The sequence below is a fragment of the Pollachius pollachius genome, assembly GCF_949987615.1.
Source record: "Pollachius pollachius genome assembly, chromosome: 20".
In the NCBI taxonomy this organism is placed as follows: domain Eukaryota; kingdom Metazoa; phylum Chordata; class Actinopteri; order Gadiformes; family Gadidae; genus Pollachius; species Pollachius pollachius.
Window position 1 is genome coordinate 6,088,752 of NC_136953.1, and position 22,024 is coordinate 6,110,775.

General features: G+C 45.5%; 1 protein-coding gene across 1 annotated transcript in view; it reads right to left on the minus strand.

Moving 5' to 3' along the window:
- Nucleotides 1-22,024, minus strand: part of nrxn2b (neurexin 2b) — a gene marked incomplete at both ends in the record, with an annotated part of 530,523 nt that overhangs the window by 483,179 nt on the left and 25,320 nt on the right. Inside the window, one exon of the mRNA XM_079758236.1 lies at nt 15,687-15,707. Within this exon, the coding sequence (XP_079614362.1) occupies nt 15,687-15,707 (21 nt within the window). The remainder of the gene's footprint in view (nt 1-15,686; nt 15,708-22,024) is intronic.

The following is a 22,024-nucleotide window of genomic DNA, read 5'->3' on the forward strand; positions in this document are numbered from 1 at the left end:
ATGATTTAAACTCTGTGCTCTCATTACTGCCATGAATTGGGCTCTTCAGACTCTCAACATGGCCCTGAAAGGTATTGTTTTTACAAGGCAAAAACACATATGACCGTTACCAACCACTAAACACACTAGGAGCAAACAGCGTAAGCTAGCTTGCACACTCTTTCTATGTATACATGCCTATTCTTTCATTGTTGCTCAAGAGCACAAGGACAGGGCCTTTAAATGAAGGGAGAATTAAATGAACATCAACAACTCGCATGAGAAACAAAACCAACCCAAACTGCTAGAAACAGTGGTGAGCTTAGCATGGCCGCCATGTCTGCTAACCCTGACAGCTAATTTGCAATAACATTTCAGGGAAAAGGTCAGACAGACCAACAGTCAACGGTTATGAATAGTGTTTGGGGAGGGGGTGCTGGAGGAGGTGGAAGGGAGCTGGGGAGAAGAGGTAAACCAGTACATGTAATGCCATGAGGTGGGGGGAGGGAGTCGGAGTTCAAAGTAAGGAATTGGTTCTCTAGAGTCTAGAGTAAGAGGGGAGTTGTGACCTTATCACTACTTGCTCCGAATGCACTAATGCACCCGTCGTTATATCTATCCACTCCCTCACACTCAAACTACCTTCCTATCACCCTTCCACCCACACACTTCAGGACCACCTACCTGCCTACCGATCCACCTACACACCTGGCCCTCCTCACTTCCTCTCTTCCTATTTGCTCTCCAGAAAAGATAATTTCATGGCGTTTGACGCCACCTCACAAGCAATTCAAAATTATATCTATTTTTTGCACTGTGCTTCCACCTGAATCACTCGTTCTCTCTATCCCTCTCTGTCTCGCTCTCTGTCTCGCTCTCCCTCACTCTCTCTCTCTCTCTCTCTCTCTCTCTCTCTCTCTCTCTCTCTCTCTCTCTCTCTCTCTCTCTCTCTCTCTCTCTCTCTCTCTCTCTCTCTCTCTCTCTCTCTCTCTCTCTCTCTCTCTCTCTCTCTCTCTCTCTTAGCAGATAAGAGCGGATGTACGAATCACTGGAACAGTGTCCTAGTAGTGGTTTATTTTATTTGTCAGTCCTTCTGCTGCTTCTTTACTTATTTATTTTATTAGTCCCTCTCCCGCCCTGGGAGAGAGAGATAGGAACAGGAGTGTGAGGAGGGTGGGAGTGTGGAAACTCTTGGCGCAACAGATCATACGCACAAACCTGGACGCACACCCAGTCACATCGGGCACACCCACACACATACTACCACACGCATACATCAACAAACACACACAAAGCTAGCATAGCACCCACACACAGAGAAGGATGTAGTTGTGAGACCACGGAACAACATACACAATGTGGCTGATTCATTCTTTGCCTCGCTGGGCATTCAACACGATGTGGACCAGAAGCAGGCTTAGACACAAGGCCAAGAGAAAATAATGACTCCTAGGAGACCAGATTAATTGATTGATGAATTGTGTGGGGACTGAAGTAAGAAAAACAACAATATGCACATCCAGAGACATACACTCACATATATGCCTTGCAATCAAACAAACAAACACACACACACACACACACACACACAAACACACACACACACACAGAAACATTTAGACTAGTGAAGAATACAACAGACAAACACGCACCAGATGAAATGCTTCAACTGGTGCTATATAATTAATGTGTGGGGTTCCCTTGGACCGCTGAAGCTGGTCTCCCCCGTTCCCCTGTCCCCCCGTTCCCAAACCCAGTGTAATTTCCCAGGTTACTGTCTGTCTTCATAGGACAGAGAAAGACACTTGTTCAATTAAAGGAACCATGCAAGACTTAGCCGGTGTAATACCCACAAGGCCCATATCTCCCCTGCACTTTCACTGTCCATGTGCCTTCATACACACACACACACACACACACACACACACACACACACACACACACACACACACACACACACACACACACACACACACACACACACACACACACACAGAAGCACAGCCATAACTCGCACACAGTAATCCTATTCAACCTCAACAGTTTGGTTTGAGTATGCAAATGTTTTGTAAAGTGTGGAAATCCAAAAAGTTTGTCTTTGAGTCCAGGCTCTCTTGACAACAAACCTTGCACTGGACCTGAGACACATTTTTGTTTGGTTTGTTGAGCTAAACAAATGGTATCGCAGCAAACATGGGCGATGTTTAGATTTAACGAATAAGTAGTGCAAGTCTGCACGTAAACACACACAGTGTGTGTTTTGAGTCCCAAACATTCCCCAAGTAACATTTAATTTCATTCACCCACGCAACGCAAACATAAAACCACACACACACACATACACACACACACACACACACACACACACACACAAGGAATATTTACCACCCATGCTAATGCCTAGCGCTCGCTAGCAGGTCCTCATAGCAGCTCTCGCCAAGGTCGGAGATTCGCTGCCGGCGGAACTGGGAAGGAGGGGGCGGAAAGACATGCGAGGGGGTGTAGAGTGGTTTCCTGTGTGTGTGTCTGTTTGGGTGTGTGTGGTGGGCGGATGCATGGCTCAACGTCAGCTGCCAGTAGGGGAAGGGGGTCGGTTGGAGCAGCAGCAGCTAACACTGAGTCCTGCTGAAGGAATCGGGACGTGGCCCGCCACTCTACTACACAGGACCTGAGCCCACACACACACACACACACACACACACACACACACACACACACACACACACACACACACGCTGAGGACTGCTCATGGCACGCCGGCTGTCTGTCTGTTTCTCCCAGTTTTTTCTCTTTCAAAGTGTCCCTCTTTATGTTGCTCTTTCTTTCCTCACTCGGATTCTCCCTCTCTCTCCATGTTTATCTTTTTCCCTCCATTTTCTAGTTCCATTTTTCAATTGCTTTCCTTTCTTCTCTTACTCTTTCTTTCTATTGTTTCCCTCCCTCCCTCTGTGTCTGTCTGTGTTGCACAGTTTTCTCCATCTACGTTGTCTGCTTCTGTCCTTTTCTGCCTCTTTTCTTTCTTTCTTTCTTTCTTTCTTTCTTTCTTTCTTTCTTTCTTTCTCCCTTCATTCCAAAAGCTCTATCTTTCTCCTTCTTTTCAGTCTATTTACCAATGCATCTCTCTGTTTCTTTCCGTTTGTCTCTACCTCTCTCTGTCTGTCTGTCTTTCTGTCTGTCTCTCTCTCTATTTATTTGAGCATCCTTGCTGCCAAGTGAAGCCCTCCCCTTCCACTCCTCTCCCCTCCATCTATAATAAGCCCATCTTTATCTCTCTCTGTCTGTTTATCACTCTCTTTACCCCTTGCTCCCCTGCTCAACTTTTAGCACTCTCTCGCCCATCACTTCTTCACCTCGTTCTCACCTCTCTCCGTCATATCTTTCTGCGCACACACACAACACACACACACACACACACACACACACACACACACACACTACCAGTAAATGCGTGTGTCTCCATTACACTTCCTGTCCCATCTTCGTAGATCCTTTTGACGGAAGTGTGTGTGTTTGTGTGTGTGTCTGTGTATGTGTATGTGTGTGTGCATGTGTGTGCCTGTGTGTATGAGAGAGAGGAAAGATCCCACAAATAGCCACCAAAGCATAGAAAAGGAAAGGCTCATGTTTAGGCTGTTTGACTCCTAGCTGAAAGGTTCCGGTACTGGGTTGACACCCCAACCCCTTAGATTCCCCTGCAAGATGCCAACAACCTGCTCTTCAAACACATGCACTTCAAAGCACTGTACTTCACTGACGTCCCTTAGGTTTATGGTGTCTGCTGCCCTTCAAGGTCACTGCTGCTGCCCTTGAGGTGTTTTTCTGTACAAATCAATAATCAATTAATTTGACAATTTCCTCCTACTCCTAAGGGACAATTAGGACTCATATATTTACATTTAAAACATTTAGCAGACGCTTTTTCCAAAGCGACTTACAATAAGTGCATATGTCATGAGGTGAAGCAATGCATCACTGTCAACCTCAAGAGTAAAATGTTCAAAGTATAACCGATACAATAGGTACTGTATGCTATTTCAAATCCATGCACTGTAATAAATGTGATGGCTTCATGAAGATTATAATTGCGCTGAAGATAATTGCACTAATTGTACCCCCCGTTACTCCCTTTAGCAGGGCTGTGAGAAAAATATGCTATTCCTGCCATCCGTGTGATATATGATAATTTAATTTACACAAAAGGAATGCTACAAGATGAACAGCAGATTACAAAAGTGAGGCCTTTTAACAACAAAAAGGTTTTTCTGTCAATAATAAGCGAGGGAAACACAATAGCTATCCGTGTTCAACATTTGAACACTTGCAGAACAGCCAATTAGTTATGCAATCCACAAATTAAAAAGTCTGAGGCAAATGTGATTAAAACGTCAATCTAAAAAAAGGGGTTGCCGTGGCAACGCAGTGGCAATGGCCACTCAACTCACCCTCAACCAAAAAGATTAAACAGGGGATTTTATTTAATTCAAAAGCAGCGGTTAATAAATAATCGTTAACCCCAGGTCGAGAGATAGTGGGTTCAATACCTGCTCCCGTGATGTATCCAAATAAGCAGTGAGCCATATGGAGAGATGGAGAACATTTTGACGGGGGAAGGCAGTTAGGGAAAATCTCTTGAGAGAGAGTGAAAAATGAAAAACATCGGAAAAAGGTGTAAAGAAAAATGCCCCAGCAGGCGTCCCGGCAGAATACGTCTTAGCATCCAAGCACAGTAGGGTTCTGAGTGACTGTACAGACGCACCCGACTGTAACTGTTTTCCTATTATGAAGCCCGGGGAGACCCGGGGAAACCAGAACCCTCATCCTCCTCCACTTTCATCTGGCCTATTGATCCCAATCTCTACACCACATCCCCCCGCTCTCCCATCACCCCCATTCCCTCATTCAGACACACACACACACACACACACACACACACACACACACACACACACACACACACACACACACACACACACACACACACACACACACACACATATGTCTGGAGGAGGTGGGCAAATCAATAGTTATGGTGGGAATGAAGACAACATGAGTATTATTAATAGGTACAGAGTACAAGCCATATTGGATCTAAATGCTTGCTGGCTGTGGGGGAAATTAGTGCTCTCGCTCATTCCCTCCACCAAGCTAACATTTATAACAAAGATGGCCGCTAGATGACCAAGCCCCATGGAGGCCACAGTGCTCCCGTACAACACAACAAGCGCTTTGAGTGACCATGGGTTAGAAAAAGGCCATATAAATGCAGTCCATTTACCATTGGCAACACATTGATGACATTGAGAGAGAGAGAGAGAGAGAGAGAGAGAGAGAGAGCGAGAGAGAGAGAGAAAGAAAGAGAGAGAGAGAGAGAGAGAGAGAGAGAGAGAGAGAGAGAAAGAGAGAGAGAGAGAGTGTGTGCAAGAGAGAGTGTGCAAGAGAGAGAAAGAGAAAGAGAGAGAGAGAGAGAAGAGGGAGGGAATGTGAGAGTAGACACTTCCTGCCTCTAACCTGTTGCTTAGCAGCCAGCTGGAGTCATGTCTTTCAGCGTCGCTAGGGCTAGCGGCGGCCGGACCAATGGGGAGGGGGTGGGGGTGCAGTTTCCTGCTCAGCGGGGTGTGTCCCCAGCGCCATCACTCAGGCTGTCACCTGCCTTCTGAGAGCGGCGAGCAGGCGCTGTGGTCAGTGGCATTTGGCAGCGTAATTGAATTCAGAGAAACAGGGAGAGGGGTTACACGGGGGGGAGGGGGGGGTCTAGACACAGAAAATGGCAAGGTGTAGCTGCGGGATGGGGCGATGGATACGGTCGGTGGTGGTGGAAGGTGGAGAGGGTGTTGTGGGGGTGGAGGTGGAGGAGGCGTTGATTGTAGTGGTGGTGTTTGGTGGCACTGATGATATCTAGGTGGTGGTGGTTATGGTGAAGAGGACCAATGCACAGCCACCATTGAATGTTGTACGTCCTGGCACTTGTACATTGCACTTATTCAAGGTTCTTAATTGTGTAGCATCTACAGTAGCTGCTATCGTTGCTTTACACGGGGAATGGGTTAACCTAGCGACTGTAATACTTGCACTTGGTTCTATGAACGTCTTTACCGTACCGACAGCGATGTATTGTTTCACTTCTTATGACAAATAACTATTGTACTATTGTATAGTACTTATTGTAACAAATGCACTTATTGTAAGTCGCTTTGGATAAAAGCGTCTGCTAAATGCCCTAAATGTAAATGTAAATGTAAAAGGTGATTGTGGTGAATAGGAACGGTCTTTGTTGTGTTGTTGGAGGAGGAGGAGAAGGTGGAGGAGAAGGTAGGAGTGGGTGAGGAGGTTGGGGTGGTGCGGGAGGTGGGGGTAGGTTGAGACACCGGTGCAGCTGGTGGGGCCGCCAGAGGAAGCGGGCCTTCGAGTGCATCCACACCGTCTTGCCAACCCCTCCCCACATCTGTCTGCAGCTGTCTGTCGAGGCGGCAAGACAGATGCAGCCATGAAAGTGACCAGGCAGATGTGCTTTTGATACCGGAGCGACCACGATTATGAGCCATAAAATATGGAACCATGCCACCTGCCACTTCAGCCCTGCGCGCCGCCATTACACAAACCAAACACGTACGCTCTTGGGCACACACACACACACACACACACACACACACACACACACACACACACTCGCAAGTCACACTTGCAGGACAAACACACACACACACACACACACACACTCAAGTCACACATTCTCAAGAAACACAAACACACACACACACACACACACACACACACACACTCACAATCTCAAGACACACACACTCAGAAACACACACACTCAGAAGACATGCACGCCGTGTGCCTTGAACTGCTTCGGGAGATCAATGCGTGACAAATTGAAGCCATTTCTGGCTGGCAGGGCCGTCGCGCGGCTCTTGATGTCTCCATCTGAATATGTTCAGAAGGAATTACGCCGCGTATCAATGCATTGTAACCTGGCTTTGGAACGCAATGCACCCGCTTTGGTACTCCTCAAATGCAATTTGAGTTGGTGGCCATGAAAGACGAGAATTGGCCTTTGAAAGGACAAAAAAAAAGAGATATGCAGAGGAGCAATTGTGTGTGATGGCGGTTGTGATGCCACACTTAAAGACAAACAATGGAGGATACTCGACGTGTCACTGTGGATGTGGTCTCCTCTGGTGTTTTGAAAGACTGTTGTTTGTTGCAAAAAATATCTCTTGTTTAAATCCAATTCTGTATGACTGATGACTCTTTGGCTTGGTGGCGACTGTGGGGATGGTGTTGATGGTAGTGTTGAGGGGTGGTGTTGTTGATGGGGGAGGCGGGAGGGGTGACGGATGTGGAGAACGTGGTGGTGGAGATGGTGGTGGTGGTGGTAGCTGAGGTTGTGTGGATTTCGGTAGAGGAGTAGGCGCTGGTAGAGGTGGTGGTGGTGTTGACAGTGGTGAAGTTGAAGGTGTTGGTCGTGCTGTTGGTGGTGTTGACGGCGGTGATGTGGAAGGTGTTTGTCGTGATAGTGGTGATGGTAGTGAAGCTTTGGGTGGTGGTGGTGGTGGAGATAGTGGGGATGTTATATCTGCTGGTGGAGACTGGCTTGACTGGGTGTTGGAGGAGAAGGTTGCGGCATCATTTGTTTAACTGTTCTCTGGTTCTCTTATTGTCTCCAAGGCCACTGAATTCATCCACCAACGCAGACACCAAACGGAAACTGAAGCCCAGGAGGCCTTGAGTATCTCTCCTCACACAACACCTCATCACATCCACACCAAATCTGTCCCGCTTCCGCCTACGGTTATGAATCGATTCACAGCTGTGAGAGTGAGGGAAGGTGTCATCCCGTTCAGGTAGGGAAGAGGTGGAAGAAGGCTGTGGATGGGGAGGACGGAGGAACATCCTGGATGGTTTCACACCCAGGAAGCCTGAGGACTTTCGGAGGGACAAGACTTGAAGACAAAGAAAGCGAAAAGCAAACAAACGCAGAGAAGAAAGGATGTTGAAATGGGGAAAGATGGCGACAGAGAGAGAGAAACAGCAAGAGAGGGAGCAAGACAGCGACATACAGAGAGACAGACAGGCAGAGAGACAGAAAAAGAGACGGTGACAGAGAGAGAAAGAATGAAAAGGACACGTTGCAGAGGAAGCACAGAGTTCACAGAAAGGTTTACATTAAAACTAAGCCTGACAGGGCATGTATTAAGCAGTACATGAGAGAGAGCGCAACATGGAGAGCCAGCAGCAGCATAAACAATATCAACTCCATACGCCCCTTAACCAGGTATATACCGGAGGGGAAACAAGCTGCATCGCAGTATTTATTAGTATTATTCTTTATTTATTTTGGGGAAAATAACCAAAGGAACTAAGGGACAATGCCGTAGCGATTGTTGTTTTAATGCATCAGAGAGTGAGAGGGAGGGAGTGAGGGAGGGAGGGAAGGATGGAGGGAGGGAGGGAGGGAGGGAGAGAGGGAGAGAAAGATATGGTGGATGTGCTTTAAACGGCACTATAATCCCTCCTCAAAGCAGGGTTTGGGTTCACGCCCAGGTGAGCGTAGGTTGACTCGACGCTGAGGGTATTCCTGTCTAAGTTCCGGAGTTAGCGCTTCTCCACGGCCAAAGACAACGTGGATTAAAGGTAATGACATGAACACTCGTGCTGTGATTCTACTTGAACAAAGCACAGCGATGCTTACTAAACAGTAGACCTACAATTAAACTAAGAATGAAAGGGCAAGATATTAATTTGGTATAAATATACAAACCATTACGAATATCTAGAAGAGAAGGCTCCTATTGACGTTGTATACAACGAACAAAAACATAAGGATAGTTAAGATTTTTTTATATGGGTTTGGGTGTTCTTTTGACTTTAAGGTAATTAGGAGCTGATGTATTCTAGTCAGGAGTACATCACAGTTGTGTGTGAACAGGGCTGTTCATCCCTTAATTCTGCACTTGCTCGGAGTTGTGTGTTAATCTCCCACCTGTCATGCGGCTTTTCTGTGTCGTTCGCACACAAACACACGCTCGCCCACACGCAACATCCAACCTGGCCATCCAGATTCTGGCAGGCGGCTGTGATTTAGCACGATGTGCTTTGTCATGGAAATGTCAGCAGTGACGAGCAAACGGACACAGAACGCACAGTTCCACCCAGAGCTCTTCAAAACCAGTCATACTATGCATAGAGAGAGAGAGAGAGAGAGACAGAGAGAGAGAGAGAGAGAGAGAGAGAGAGAGAGAGAGAGAGAGAGACAGAGAGAGATGTGACGGGGAGACAGAGAGAGAAAAGAAAACAGAAGAGACAGAAGAATGAGGAGAAGGGCAGGCAAGGGAAGGAGGGAGCCAGGGAGTGAGCAACAGATAGAACGAGTGTGTGAGAGAAGGACACCGTTGTATGTAACCAAGGTCTCGGTAGACGGCGCATCATGTCTGATGTGGCTCTCTCCCTACTGCAGAACCTCTCTAATCTCCAGTCCACATCCGGCCAGAAGGGATGAGGAGGGGTGAGGAGGAGGGGTGAGGGAGGGAAGGGGACGTGGTAGGGGAGACAACATCAAGGCTCCACACCGCCCGGCGGCTCTTGAGCAATTTCATAACGTGGAACGACATCCCTGAGCTCTCTCTCTCTCTCTCTCTCTCTCTCTCTCTCTCTCTCTCATCACCCTCTCATCTCTCTCTGCTCATTTTTCCTCTCTCCTCCTCTGCTCTCGCGTGGGCGCCTATTTTCTGCCATTCAAAGAGGCTGTGGAATGTGTGGTGTGTGTGTATGTGTGTATTTGTATGCAAGTGTGTTTTAGTGTGTTTGAGTGTTCACTTGTGACGATATGTGTCTGTGATTGTGTATGTGTATCTGTGTATGTGAGTGTTACTCAGTTTGCATATGCATGTAAGGGTCTATATGATCCAGTGTGAATGTAAGTATGTGAATCTGTGTGTGTGTGTGTGTGTGTGTGTGTGTGTGTGTGTGTCTGTACGTGCCTGTATGTAGTTCTGTGTATGTGTGCCGGTGTACACAGTTGGACTGAGTGTGTCTGCATTCGATTATATCGTAGTGAATGTAAATGAGAATTCTTGCACGGGTAGAATTGGAACAGGCCTTCCCGGCGATCGATCAATGTGTTTAAACACTAAAAATGCATTGTGCATTAACTACAAAAATGCACAGTTAAGCTTTATCGATCGGCGGGGAAAGACAAATAGTTTGGGAATGCACTGACCGTGCAACGCTCCCATGAATAAATGCAGGATGATTCCCGATCCCGTTTACATTTGGGCGGGAGGGATACAATAGTGGGGTTTGCAGGTGGTCCATTTTTAAAGTCCTACTATGGAACTTTTCCTGTTAAAATCTCTAAAAGCAACAAGACCTTTGATATGGATTTTGTTGAGTTGTGCACTTACATACCCAGTCGTTTCAAATAATGGTCAAACCCAGAGAAATCCATAGTTCTATTAAAGGTAGCGCTATGCTATGGTTGGCGAGGTTGCGTGTCAATGGCGTCATGTGCTTTTATCCACTGGCTTTCCGAAGGGAAACACGTGAAAACGTAATCCAGTAGAGACCTAATTTATTGGTATATTATTTTAATATGGATGTAGCTTACTATGATGTGCTACAATGACAGGAGGCTCATGCCAGCCAACAAGTTAATGCATACGGTCAGGGGCGTAGGAATGAGTTTAACATTGGGGGGGACACATATCGGAAACCTGACAGATCCGGTATAATTTTTAGGTGGGACAAATGTGCCTGTCTCCGATATTGGAGGGGACACGTCCCCTCTGTCCCCCCCGGTTCCTACGCCCTTGCATACGGTAACGTTATAAAAAGGAATCAAAAAGAACGCTATAACGTTCTTTATGATTCCCTTTGACCACAGATAACTGTGCTGGGCTTCCCCAGGGATGAATTTGCCACATAGCGTAAGCTATAGCTGTATGGGTAGTCAACTCATCTGATGGTATTAGTAAGTTAACATTACTGTTAGTTGCTGGCGATTATTTTATTCAAATTAAAAAGCATAATGTCAATAACAGTGATGGTAAATAGCTTGAATAAAACATTAACCCATAACATTATCGGATAATGATGAATTCCTGTGTGACCTCATCAAACAATGTATTTTGTTATTGTTTTGATTGAGAGAGCTCTAGCGGGGAGAGAAAAAAATAGCATACCTTTAATCCTGTTTTTTTCGGAAGAACCGAAATGTAGGACTTGATTTAAAATCATTGTGCGGATATGAGTTTTACAAGGAGAACATTGCCAAGAGCAAACATTGCCATCTGGGTTAATACCACAAAGACATGAGTACAATTTGAAAGAAATTTAATTCTCTGTGTTTATTCATCTGCATGAACACATGCACACACACACACACACACACACACACACACAAACACACACACACACACACACACACACACGGTCAACTATTTTTCGGTTGTTTTTCATGATTTGTTCAGAGTTCCCTGATCTGATTAGGATGATTCAAATTAATCTCTCATAACCACTGGTCTTCGGTCCAATGAGATTATAATCCTGCATTGAAAGCCGCCACACAAACTCCCATTACATTCCATAATCCCATCACTCTGGTCAGACCATATCCTCACATTCAGTTTGTTGTGATGTCATCGGCCCGAGAGGCTGCCCCCACAACTAGATGTTGACATTGGTGCGAGGTGATGTCGTGGCATAACTATTAAGTTATATGTAGTATCATTTGGGCAGGTGCTTTTTTCCAAAGTGACTGAAAGGGGAAAAGCAGGCATAGAGGTGAGGCTATTTTCTAATCAAGGGTCGCCTCAGGTAGACTGAGAGGGGACCTTGGGGTTCGAAATCAGTGCCTTTTGGCTGGGAGTCATACACCATAACCATTACACTACCCTGCATTCCATCCATTCAATGTTCGAGCCCAAAAGAAAGGCAATCATCGGTACCTGTACTCTTAAGGGCTGCTCTGCCCATTGATCATTAGCATGGATAATTGCGATGGGAAAATTCATATGTTGCTACCTTTTTGTCATATAGGCTTTGTTTTCCATTCCGTGTATTGTCTTGCCACCCTGCTTTCCCTCAGTGCCATCTATGTAGTGAACTTTGTGCTTGGTTCAGCCACCTCACCGCTGAAGTGAGTGATGTCGTCAAAATGATAACCCTTGTGCTCTGGCCAGCTGTCCCACCTTCCTCAGTGGCATCAATGTAAACACTTTTCCTATGGGTAACCAGCCTGCCTTCCTCAGAATCAATCTTGACCGTCGTACTTGCGTAAAACAGTCACAAGGGATAGGACATCCTCTTGTGCACTCTTCTGCTCGATGAGAACACAGGCACCTCTGTGTCTTGAGTAAACAATACCTGATTTGATTATTGACATCTGCAATGTGGGGAGGATCTGAAAATGTATAAAAGCTCTGTCAACCTGTGTTCTGGACTCACTCTGCTAGAGAGGAGTATAATGTATGCAAGCATTAAACCTAGGTTATATTTGTTAGGGTTAGTGTTGTGTGCTTTTTTGCATTTAGAAATCTCATCTTAACTAGACGTAATATCTGTTAAAGGAAATTGCCACGACATTATACACTAAAAACTGGTGTTGCCAGGTCAGTTAATCCCCATTTATCTAGGTAAATAAGGTGGTCCAATTCACTGTTTAATTGGCTAGTTGGAGAGGTCACACATATTATAGCGATAAGTATTATTGGTTAATTCCCCCAAGTGGTGGGCACACACAGGACAGACATCAACTGTGATTGGTTAATGCACACTTTGATTTGAGTTCCAGACCAAAGTGATATTGACAATCGGAGTCGCAAAAAATCTAGGAAAACAACTAAATGAAGTTGCTGGTGAAATGAAACCGACACATTAGCAGGTCCAATTTAAACCTAATTGAGATGATCTTGTAGTGTTGAACAGAGAAAAAGATAGTGAAGCAAGGGAGATGAAAAGCCTAATTTACCACTGTACCATTCATCCAAATGAAGAGCCATTACGGAAGGCCGCCTTCATTCGATTCCTTTCCGTCCACATTTCGTTTGAAATCTCCACGCACCCACATCACTTTAGCATCCCTCCTTTCCATCTCTCCTCTCATTGGCGTCGCAGCGCACTAAACATCGCCAATGAGCTCCACACCTGAATGTACAGCAGCCTTTAATGGACCCATACATCACACCTCCAGCCCGGACCACCACCACCACCACCACCACCACTGCCCCATCCTCCCCCTTACCAAGGGAGCTGTGTCCTCCCACAACGTCTCCCTCATGCAGATGTGAACGACCGCGTCACGCACCACTGGCTCTGCGGCAAAGAAAAAGCGAGGCAAAACAATAGGTCTGTTACAAACCGACCACATCATCCATCGTTTGTACCGCTGTTCTCCTACTCTCCCCCCCCCACACACACCCCCACCGCGGGGACGGAGGGGCCGTGGGGGTCCCTTCACCTCATCAATCCTTGCAGACCTTTGAGTGTGCGGTCGGCGACATTAATTAGACCACCGTGGGTCACGCAGCCACCCCCCCTCCGCTGATATTGATCTGAAATAGAAACAGTGTAACCCATGTGGTGTGAGCCATTCAGTGGATCTAGAATTTAGGTTGAATGGGGAAGTCTCTCTCTCTCTCTCTCCCCTTCTCTCCCTCCCCCCCTCTCTCTCAATCTCTCAATCCCTCACTCCTTCTCCCTCTCTCCCCCCTCTCACCCCCTCCCTCTCCCCTTCCCCCCCTGTCCCAACCAAAAAAGAGATCCAGTGCACACTCCCCTCCTCCTCTCTCTCTTCCTCCCCCCCCCCCCCCCCCCTTCCCCCTCTGTCACATGGTATTACTGCTGTGGGTGAGGGCGCCAGCGTGACCCACCAGGAGACCACCCCTGACGTCCCCTCATCCACCCAGGGCCCCACACCCCCCCGCCTGCCTCTCTGCTGCCAGCCTTCACCAGGGCCGACGTGTGACCTTGCCGGGAGGGGTTGCATGTGTTTGTGACATGTAGAAACACACGTAGACACAAACACACACATATTCATACACACACACATACACACACGCACAAACACACACACACACACACACACACACACAAAATCCCACACACAGGCACAAACACACACACACAGACCAATTTGCAGACATTCATTGCCATGTGCACGTGAACAAGAAACCCCATACCAACCTCAATGCAAACACAGACGTAAGAACAACAGTGACACAAATAGACATGCACTCCGCACACATGCAGGCACACACACATCAAAAGACTGTGATCTTTCCATTCAAACGTGGCGAGAGAATGTCAGAGCCGCAGCAGAGTCTGTCACGATGACGCACAAACAACACAATCATACACACACACACACACACACACACACACACACACACACACACACACACACACACACTACCAGGGTCAGCAATCATATTGAGTTCACCGGTGCTGCATTCACCAAGGCCAGCGTCTGTGTTAAAAACAATCACCCTGCGCCCGTCTTCCTCCTCCTCAGTGCACCGCTGTTGGTTTAATAACAACACGAAGCGTACAGGTGGAGTAGGTACTTCACAAGGTCCCCGCCTTGGGTAAACACCAAAACAATTGTGGAGGAGAAAAGTGGACAGCTTAACCACAACGTGTTTCTATTGTTGTGAATGTTGTTTGTTTGACCCCCTGCTGCTCCCGCTGTATTAGTCGTGTTTTCACACATGATTAGAAGAAAGCACGACAGGAAACCGGAAAAATGTCTTTGTGCTTTACTCTTTCATAAGAGCGCACACACACAGAGCCACACACACACACAAACACACACACACACACACACACACACACACACACACACACACACACACACACACACACACACACACACACACGGACACACACAAATGTATTCTATCTATTCAGTCAAAAAAAGGCTGAGCTGGACATCGAGGGTCAAAGGTCAATCCAAACCTCATCCGGCTCTCCTGAGGTTTCGACTGACGCATCAAACTGTCTTATCGGGTTAATGCGCTACCCTGATCCCCCGGCAACGTGGAGCAAACGACTCGCTGTGGACCCGAAGACGGACAAGCTAATGCTAACTCATCAACAGGGCTGGACATATAGCAACGTACGCATAGGGAGCCACCCCCAGCCAGGGGCATGCCTCTAGTGTCCACAGTTATCATTCTCTTACAGACAGAGCACAGCATCAGGGCTGCCAATGCCGATCACAAAGGAACTACATTACCCAACAGCCACTAGGACACAACAGCAACTTTGCCAACTTGTAAAACAGACGTACATTTTGCTCACTTATATAATATATCTTAATTCGTGCCATGAATAAAGATCAAGCTCTAACCGGCTGAAGTTCAACTCTGAGTATCTAAAAAACATTGAATCCATCGATACAATTATTTCAAAATAACCAAAAGAAGGGTACAAAATAGGTAGGTAGGAAGGGTTCAACACACAGGATTCATTTGGGAGAGTTGTCAATCTGGGGTAGTGCTCGTTTGGAGGATTTTGAAGGATCGGTCGGAAAAGGTTTTGGGGGCCCCCTTTGGAATGTCACGTGTAAACCGCAGTCCAAACAGACAATGCTCCCCCCGCGAGGAGGACAAAATGCATTACAGCAACAGGTGGGCCCAGCACAAAATGGCCGCCACCATCATGGTGGACAAGGCCAGAGGAAGCGAAGCAAAGAAACATCGTCTTACCTTCAACAGCATACTCCTCTGCTAGGGTGGAGACGACCAGACGGAGACACATGGAAGAGAGGAGAGACACACAGGAAGAAAAGGAACAACCATTAGATATCGATAAGCTTTGTTTTCTTTATATTAGGATTAGGGTTAGTTTGAGACAGAGAAGATGCTTTCCATGCATAAGTCAAACAGTTTGTAAAGGGAATCGAGTTGAATCAGTGAACCTGGCCAGGGTCAGACAAATTCCAACCGTTGACCTTATATGGTGCAGGTTTGGCACAATGACTGGAGAGGGGAGTGTCCAATTGGAGTGCCATTCAGGTCTTTTCACAAAGAACCAAGATGGCTGCCGCTGATGTGTCGCACTGTTGCTCTGATTGGTTAAAGGTCAACCCGAGAGGCAATTTGGTCTGTGCCCATAGATAATACTCCTTGGAAATCAACAATGAACTGGGAGGTTCCAGACTAACACACATTCTCAAATTGTTCTGGCAAATATCAGGCTACAAAGAATGAGCATATCAGCATACTAAGATAATTGAAAAATATTTATCTCTTCACCCAAGTGCAGAGTGATAATAAATCAATCAGTAAAAACAATGATGAATGACAGTGACCAGTTTAGGGTTGAGGGTTCGATCCCAAATGTCCACAGTCTAGCACGTAGGCATCCTTGAGCAGGATTACTCTCCCCTACCTGCTCCTTTTAACATCTTTGAAACCACTGTAAACCTCTTGGATGAGGGCATTTGAGTAAATAACTAAAAAGCGGAAAAATAGGTTATCGGGTTGTGTGTTTACGTGTGTTAGTCTGAATGTGTTTGCACAGTTTCCGAGGCATCAAACCGCGCTTGATTTCAATGCAGAGGGTGTGTATGCTGGTCCAGGTCATTGCATGTCACTACTCGTATGAAAGCACATTCATCAGAAGTGGTTAGAGCGACAGCCGCGCTGCTTAATGAAAACACTGTTGACATTAAAAGGCAGCCACGGTAAGAGCCGCATGTGTGCATGCGTGCGTGCGGTCGGACACGTCGGATCGTGAAGGCCTTATCAGTGGATGGCTGATATTTTGACGCTTAATCCAAAGCGACAAAAGGTTATTATTATGGAGAAGGTGGGGGTTAGGGCCATCTAGCTCAGGCTTGCCTGTGAAGCAGGCATTGGAGTGTGGAACCTTTCCCCTAGATACTTAACCCCTACCCACTGCCTAATGCCATGTATATTCATTGACCACAAGCGGCTAAGGATACAAAAAAGTAGGGGTAACTATAGTGGATCAAAAGCCCTGCGAATCACAACACAGCTGTAGAAATTCTTTAGAAGATCCCTCACCACGTACATCCCCAGCCTCTTTCACTGAATCAAACCCACATGCTAGCAGGGTTGGGTAGCTATACGTTCACTAGAGGAGGCAATCAAGGGTATACCATATAAAACGATTCCTGTATGTCCTCTGCACGGAACTCTGAAAATAGGAACCGTTTTGTAGGTATTCTTGGCAAATTAAGAAATCCCCTTCCCCTTCAAATGATCGTAAAACATTATTCTCTATAGAGAAGGCCCTGTTTTACAATTTCATCGCCTAATTCACATACAAACTCATTTTGTGATCCCTCCCCCACCTCTCTCTCAGAGCCATTCCGTCTCCACAGAGCAGATTAAGGTTCTTCCATCAAAAGCTCTCTCCGGAGAAATTGGTTAGCGGCGTTAATTGCGAAACGTGCATGTTCACAGTCATTAATATGATGAGGTGTCTCGCAGAAGATTTGTCAAACACGCGCGCCCACACACGCACGCACACACACACACACACACACACACACACACACACACACACACACACACACACACACACACACACACACACACACACACACACACATGCACATACATGCGCGCGCACACACACACACACACACACATGTGCACACACACACACACACACACACACACAGCGAATGTTGGCATTTCAGCGTGTGTGTTATGGGAAAGATATGCGCTCAGTATTATTCTGACGGAAAGCTTACCCCGGTGTTGACCGTTCATTGCAGGAATGTTTATTTTGCAGGCAAAAATATTCCCACTTAACCACAGGATTGTGGCAGTTCCACGAACCTAGACTGATTTCCGTTTAGAGAAGCTGTGCTCAACGGATTACCTTGTGTGTTAAAAGGAAACCGTTACCATCTGCTGGGACGTTGATGGGCTATTAAAAGCCATCCCGGAATCTACCCTTTAGTGAAATCACAAGTGGGTGGGTGCACCCAGATGTATGATTGATAGATAAGCCAACACAGTTGGTTCAACCCACTAAGTAGCCTGTAGACTTGATCTATCAAGCTCCGTACACACATTTTGGGGATCTTTCAATGCAACTGCAGACGCAGAACAAAATAACGGATCAATAAAAACTTTTAGTATTTTCGTTTTTTGAGGCAGAATAATTGTTTCAAATGTAAAATGATTCAAGCAAAATTCATAAACAGCAATTATCCACCAATTTCAAAGGACATTGTAGTGCAAAAGTAAAGGATTGATGTGAATCATGATATTTCTTTAGTCCAGTGAAGAAGACCTCCGTGGATTAACAAGCCCGATCTCTCCACTGCTACAGAAAAACCTTATCCTTACCGTGTTTATCACCTTCAATTGATCAACCTTCAAGCCCCAAAAGCTATTATGTCGGTGCATGAATGTATATCAATGTGTGTGCGTGTTCTGCATATATATTCTTGAAGTGTCCAACTCAATTTAAGTCTTTGAAAAGTCCAGGTTAGTTTGAGATATGTATTATTATATTATATATATATATATATATATATATAATATATAATATATATATATATAATATATAATATATATATATATAATATATATATATAATATATATTATATATATTATATATATATATATATATATATATATATATATATATATATATATATATATATATATATATATATATATATATATATATATATTGAGATTTAAGTCATTTGATTAATTTGAGCAAATATGATTTCCTAAGAAAAAATGTCGGAAAGACATTCTGAGATACTAGGAGCTCTTTGAAAATGACTGTAGAAGGAATAAAACAATTAAAACACAAGAACCAAAAGGCTACTAATGTCATTTGAGGGGAACTATTTCCAGTCCCACACACTGTTGCAGGGCGAGGCTGAATAAATAAATAATTCAGCTCGCTTATCACAAGGAAAATAATTAATAACTACACAAAGACTTGGTGTCTCGGCCAACCGTAATTGGCATGAATTATAAAAAACGAGACAAACAAAGCGCTGAGAGACCGAATACACAGAGCTGATGGTGTGTTAACTCGGCTGAAGTTGAATAGTTATTAAATCAACATATGCTCGCTCACTACCCTGCTGTGCCTCACGTTTACCTGTCAGGTTAGGAACTAGCGGCGGTTCAGGGTACAACTTTGGGATGTTACATCTACACACACAATGAGTCCATCAATCTACAGTTGGACATTGTCGTGGATTACAAGGTACTGATAGTGTTGCTGTATGGAGCAACAGCATGAATGACAGTTCCTCCTTCGTTCAAAATGGCCGCCTTTACTTTGTAGATATTCTTGCTATTTCAGTACCAAAGTTGACATACAGTGATGTTACTGTCGGAAAGGAGCTGCTCTAGGTTAGCTACAAGTCAGGCTTTGGAGTTCGGGCTCGAACCTGAACATTGTGAAGGAGGATTGAACACCCTAGCTAGTGCCGACCCCTACTGCTATAAGATCACTTCTAGTTTTAATTTCTGTACTCAGAGAGAGTGGCGGCTGAACTGTGAAGAATATAATTCACTCGCTTTCCTTTGACGTAATTTTGTCTGGTAATTGTGCCTCCATTTTTGGACTATAGTAATAGGAAGCAAAACATCAAAAAGAGAACCTTGAACCGAAAAAACAAAACGGGTTTCACATGTTGTGAGTCACTCTCCAGCGGAAGGGAAACCGGTCTAAAGTGGCATTGTTCTCTCTGCCGTAGAGAAATGGGATTTCAGAGCTTTGGGGAAGGGAAAGCAAGAGTGGACGAGAGACATATACATAGAGAAAGATAGAGAGAGAGAAGCAGGCCTCTCTACCCGGGATATAGATTTAATAGAGACACAAAGGGGTTTCTATTGAACTCAAAGAATATGAATAGAGGGGACAAAACTATGACGCCAAGAGAATACATGTAGAGCTCTCTCCCTCTCTTCCTCCCTCTCTCTCCCTCTCTCCCTCCCTCTCTCCCTCTCTCCCTCTCTCTCTCCATATGCTCAAAAACGTAATTTGAAAGGTCTATTCACATAGTGTACCCCCCATTGTGAAGCATTATAATAAAAGTAACAGTTGACTCTGTTGGGTCTAACAAAGCTTGAACTTTTCATAATTACCCAAATGACGCGCGGGGACTTGGAGCTGAAAGGAACCGACGCCAGTAATCGACCTACTGCTGCCACTAAGAGTTCATTTCCTCTCCTTTTATTTAAATCATTTTGTGTTCCAGGGTGCGGTGGTCTTGAGGAACATTTCTTCCAGCGCCTCGCGGTGAGGGGACTTATCAAATCGCTGTGTTTCATCGCCACTTTCCTAAAACACTATGCTTTTAAACTTCTATTTTTATACTCTTAAAAATTAAACAAAATGATTAAAAACACACAATATAATTAGGTGCCACTGTTGGCGATTGCCAATTGAGGCATATTTTTGGTTGAAACGACTATAGATATGGAGAAGCTGTTGTTATGAATGGGAGTTTGGTTTAGTGTAATCTAGGATCCAGCATTCCAACTAGGTTATAGCAGACCCTCTCGAGGGAGACGCTACAGAGCCTTAGCCTGGGAACCAGACAAATCTTGCAAGCTCATGTTTCAATTGATCTCCAGATAAGGTCTGGCTCCCCTCCAATACAAAAGGATTTCTGCCCGGTCACGAGATGGGCTGACCAATCACAAGCGTTTATATATACCTCATATGAGGCGGGATAAATGACGGTGCAGGAGGTCACCGTATATTCAGGTATATTGAAAAACAACAAAGATGACTGCCGCTGTCTGTTGTTTCCACTATCCAAACAGTATTAAAAAGACTGGATGGTATATTTTCACTAAAAGAAGAACGTAGGACTGCACATAGAGTTATGGCTGAGAGGGAAGCTGTTTTTTTATGGTCGTTCAGTGCTGCATCTCCTGTATGTTGCTATGATAGGTTCTAGGCCTGTCCAAACGCATCCAAGGGCAGGTTAGTCTGCGCCTGTCGGTGACACCCTTTCGAAATCTAAAACTAACGGCGTGGTTCCAGACTAATTGCAATTTGCGTTTCGTCTTGCGATGCCAGGCTAATAGAGCCTGGGCCGGGACCCAAAAGCTGCCGTGTGTCCTGTTTCATACAGAGACGTTCTGCCAAAGACATTTAATCCACGCAAGTGGATGACTATTTCAATAAGTGTACTACTACAGTGTGTACTACTACAGTGGCCAAATACACGGTGTGGATCTGAAAGTGTCTTTGTACACACTTCTTTTTTTGTTTACTAGTGCTGGCCGAGTCTGTGCTCGCTGTTGAAAGCCAATTACGCGCATACAGAGACCCGCCTCAAACAACATGATTGATCGAGACAATTATGTAGCGATTCACCCAGATTTCGGCTAGTCTTCCATCGGACTTGGGTCTGGTTTGAGACCCTAGTTTGAAGGGAAAAGCGCTCTTACTTCAGCACCACGGACAGCGCCAAAAGACCAGCGCTATAAAGTAATTGCCCGGGGACAAACCTCTTCTCCCAGTATAAGTACTCCCTCAGAATGCCAACGCTCCTAAGAAAGTAAAGCAACAGGAGGAAGGAACGAGGAGACAAAGAGGCTCTCAATTTTTAAAGTTCCACAGGAGGATGGAGGAGGAGTAGGAGGAGGAGGGACGTCGATGGAGAGAGATTGAATGATAATTCAGACAAGCAGACACAAATGCAGCACTTATTCCTTTCCCCGCCGTAATGCTAATTAACTTAACTTCGGTTTTGTGTTGAGAGTGAACGATGCTCAACAAAATTATGCACCCAGATAACCATCTTCTTTCGAACGAACAAAGCCCCTCCCCCCCTCGCCCGCAAATGTCCATAATTAGAACATCACTCAGCAAGCCATGCAGAAGCCCATACACGCATACAATGCCGGTCTCATAGCACACTCTCATTTTCTCACACACATACTCACGCTTTTTCTTTGTCCTGACTTATTCAATTGAGGGAAAGGAAGAGACTGAAAGGCTGATGATGTTTGGAGACGATGATACGCGTTCGGAGAGGGGGAAAATGAAAATGGATTCCGAATGGTTTCAATTAAA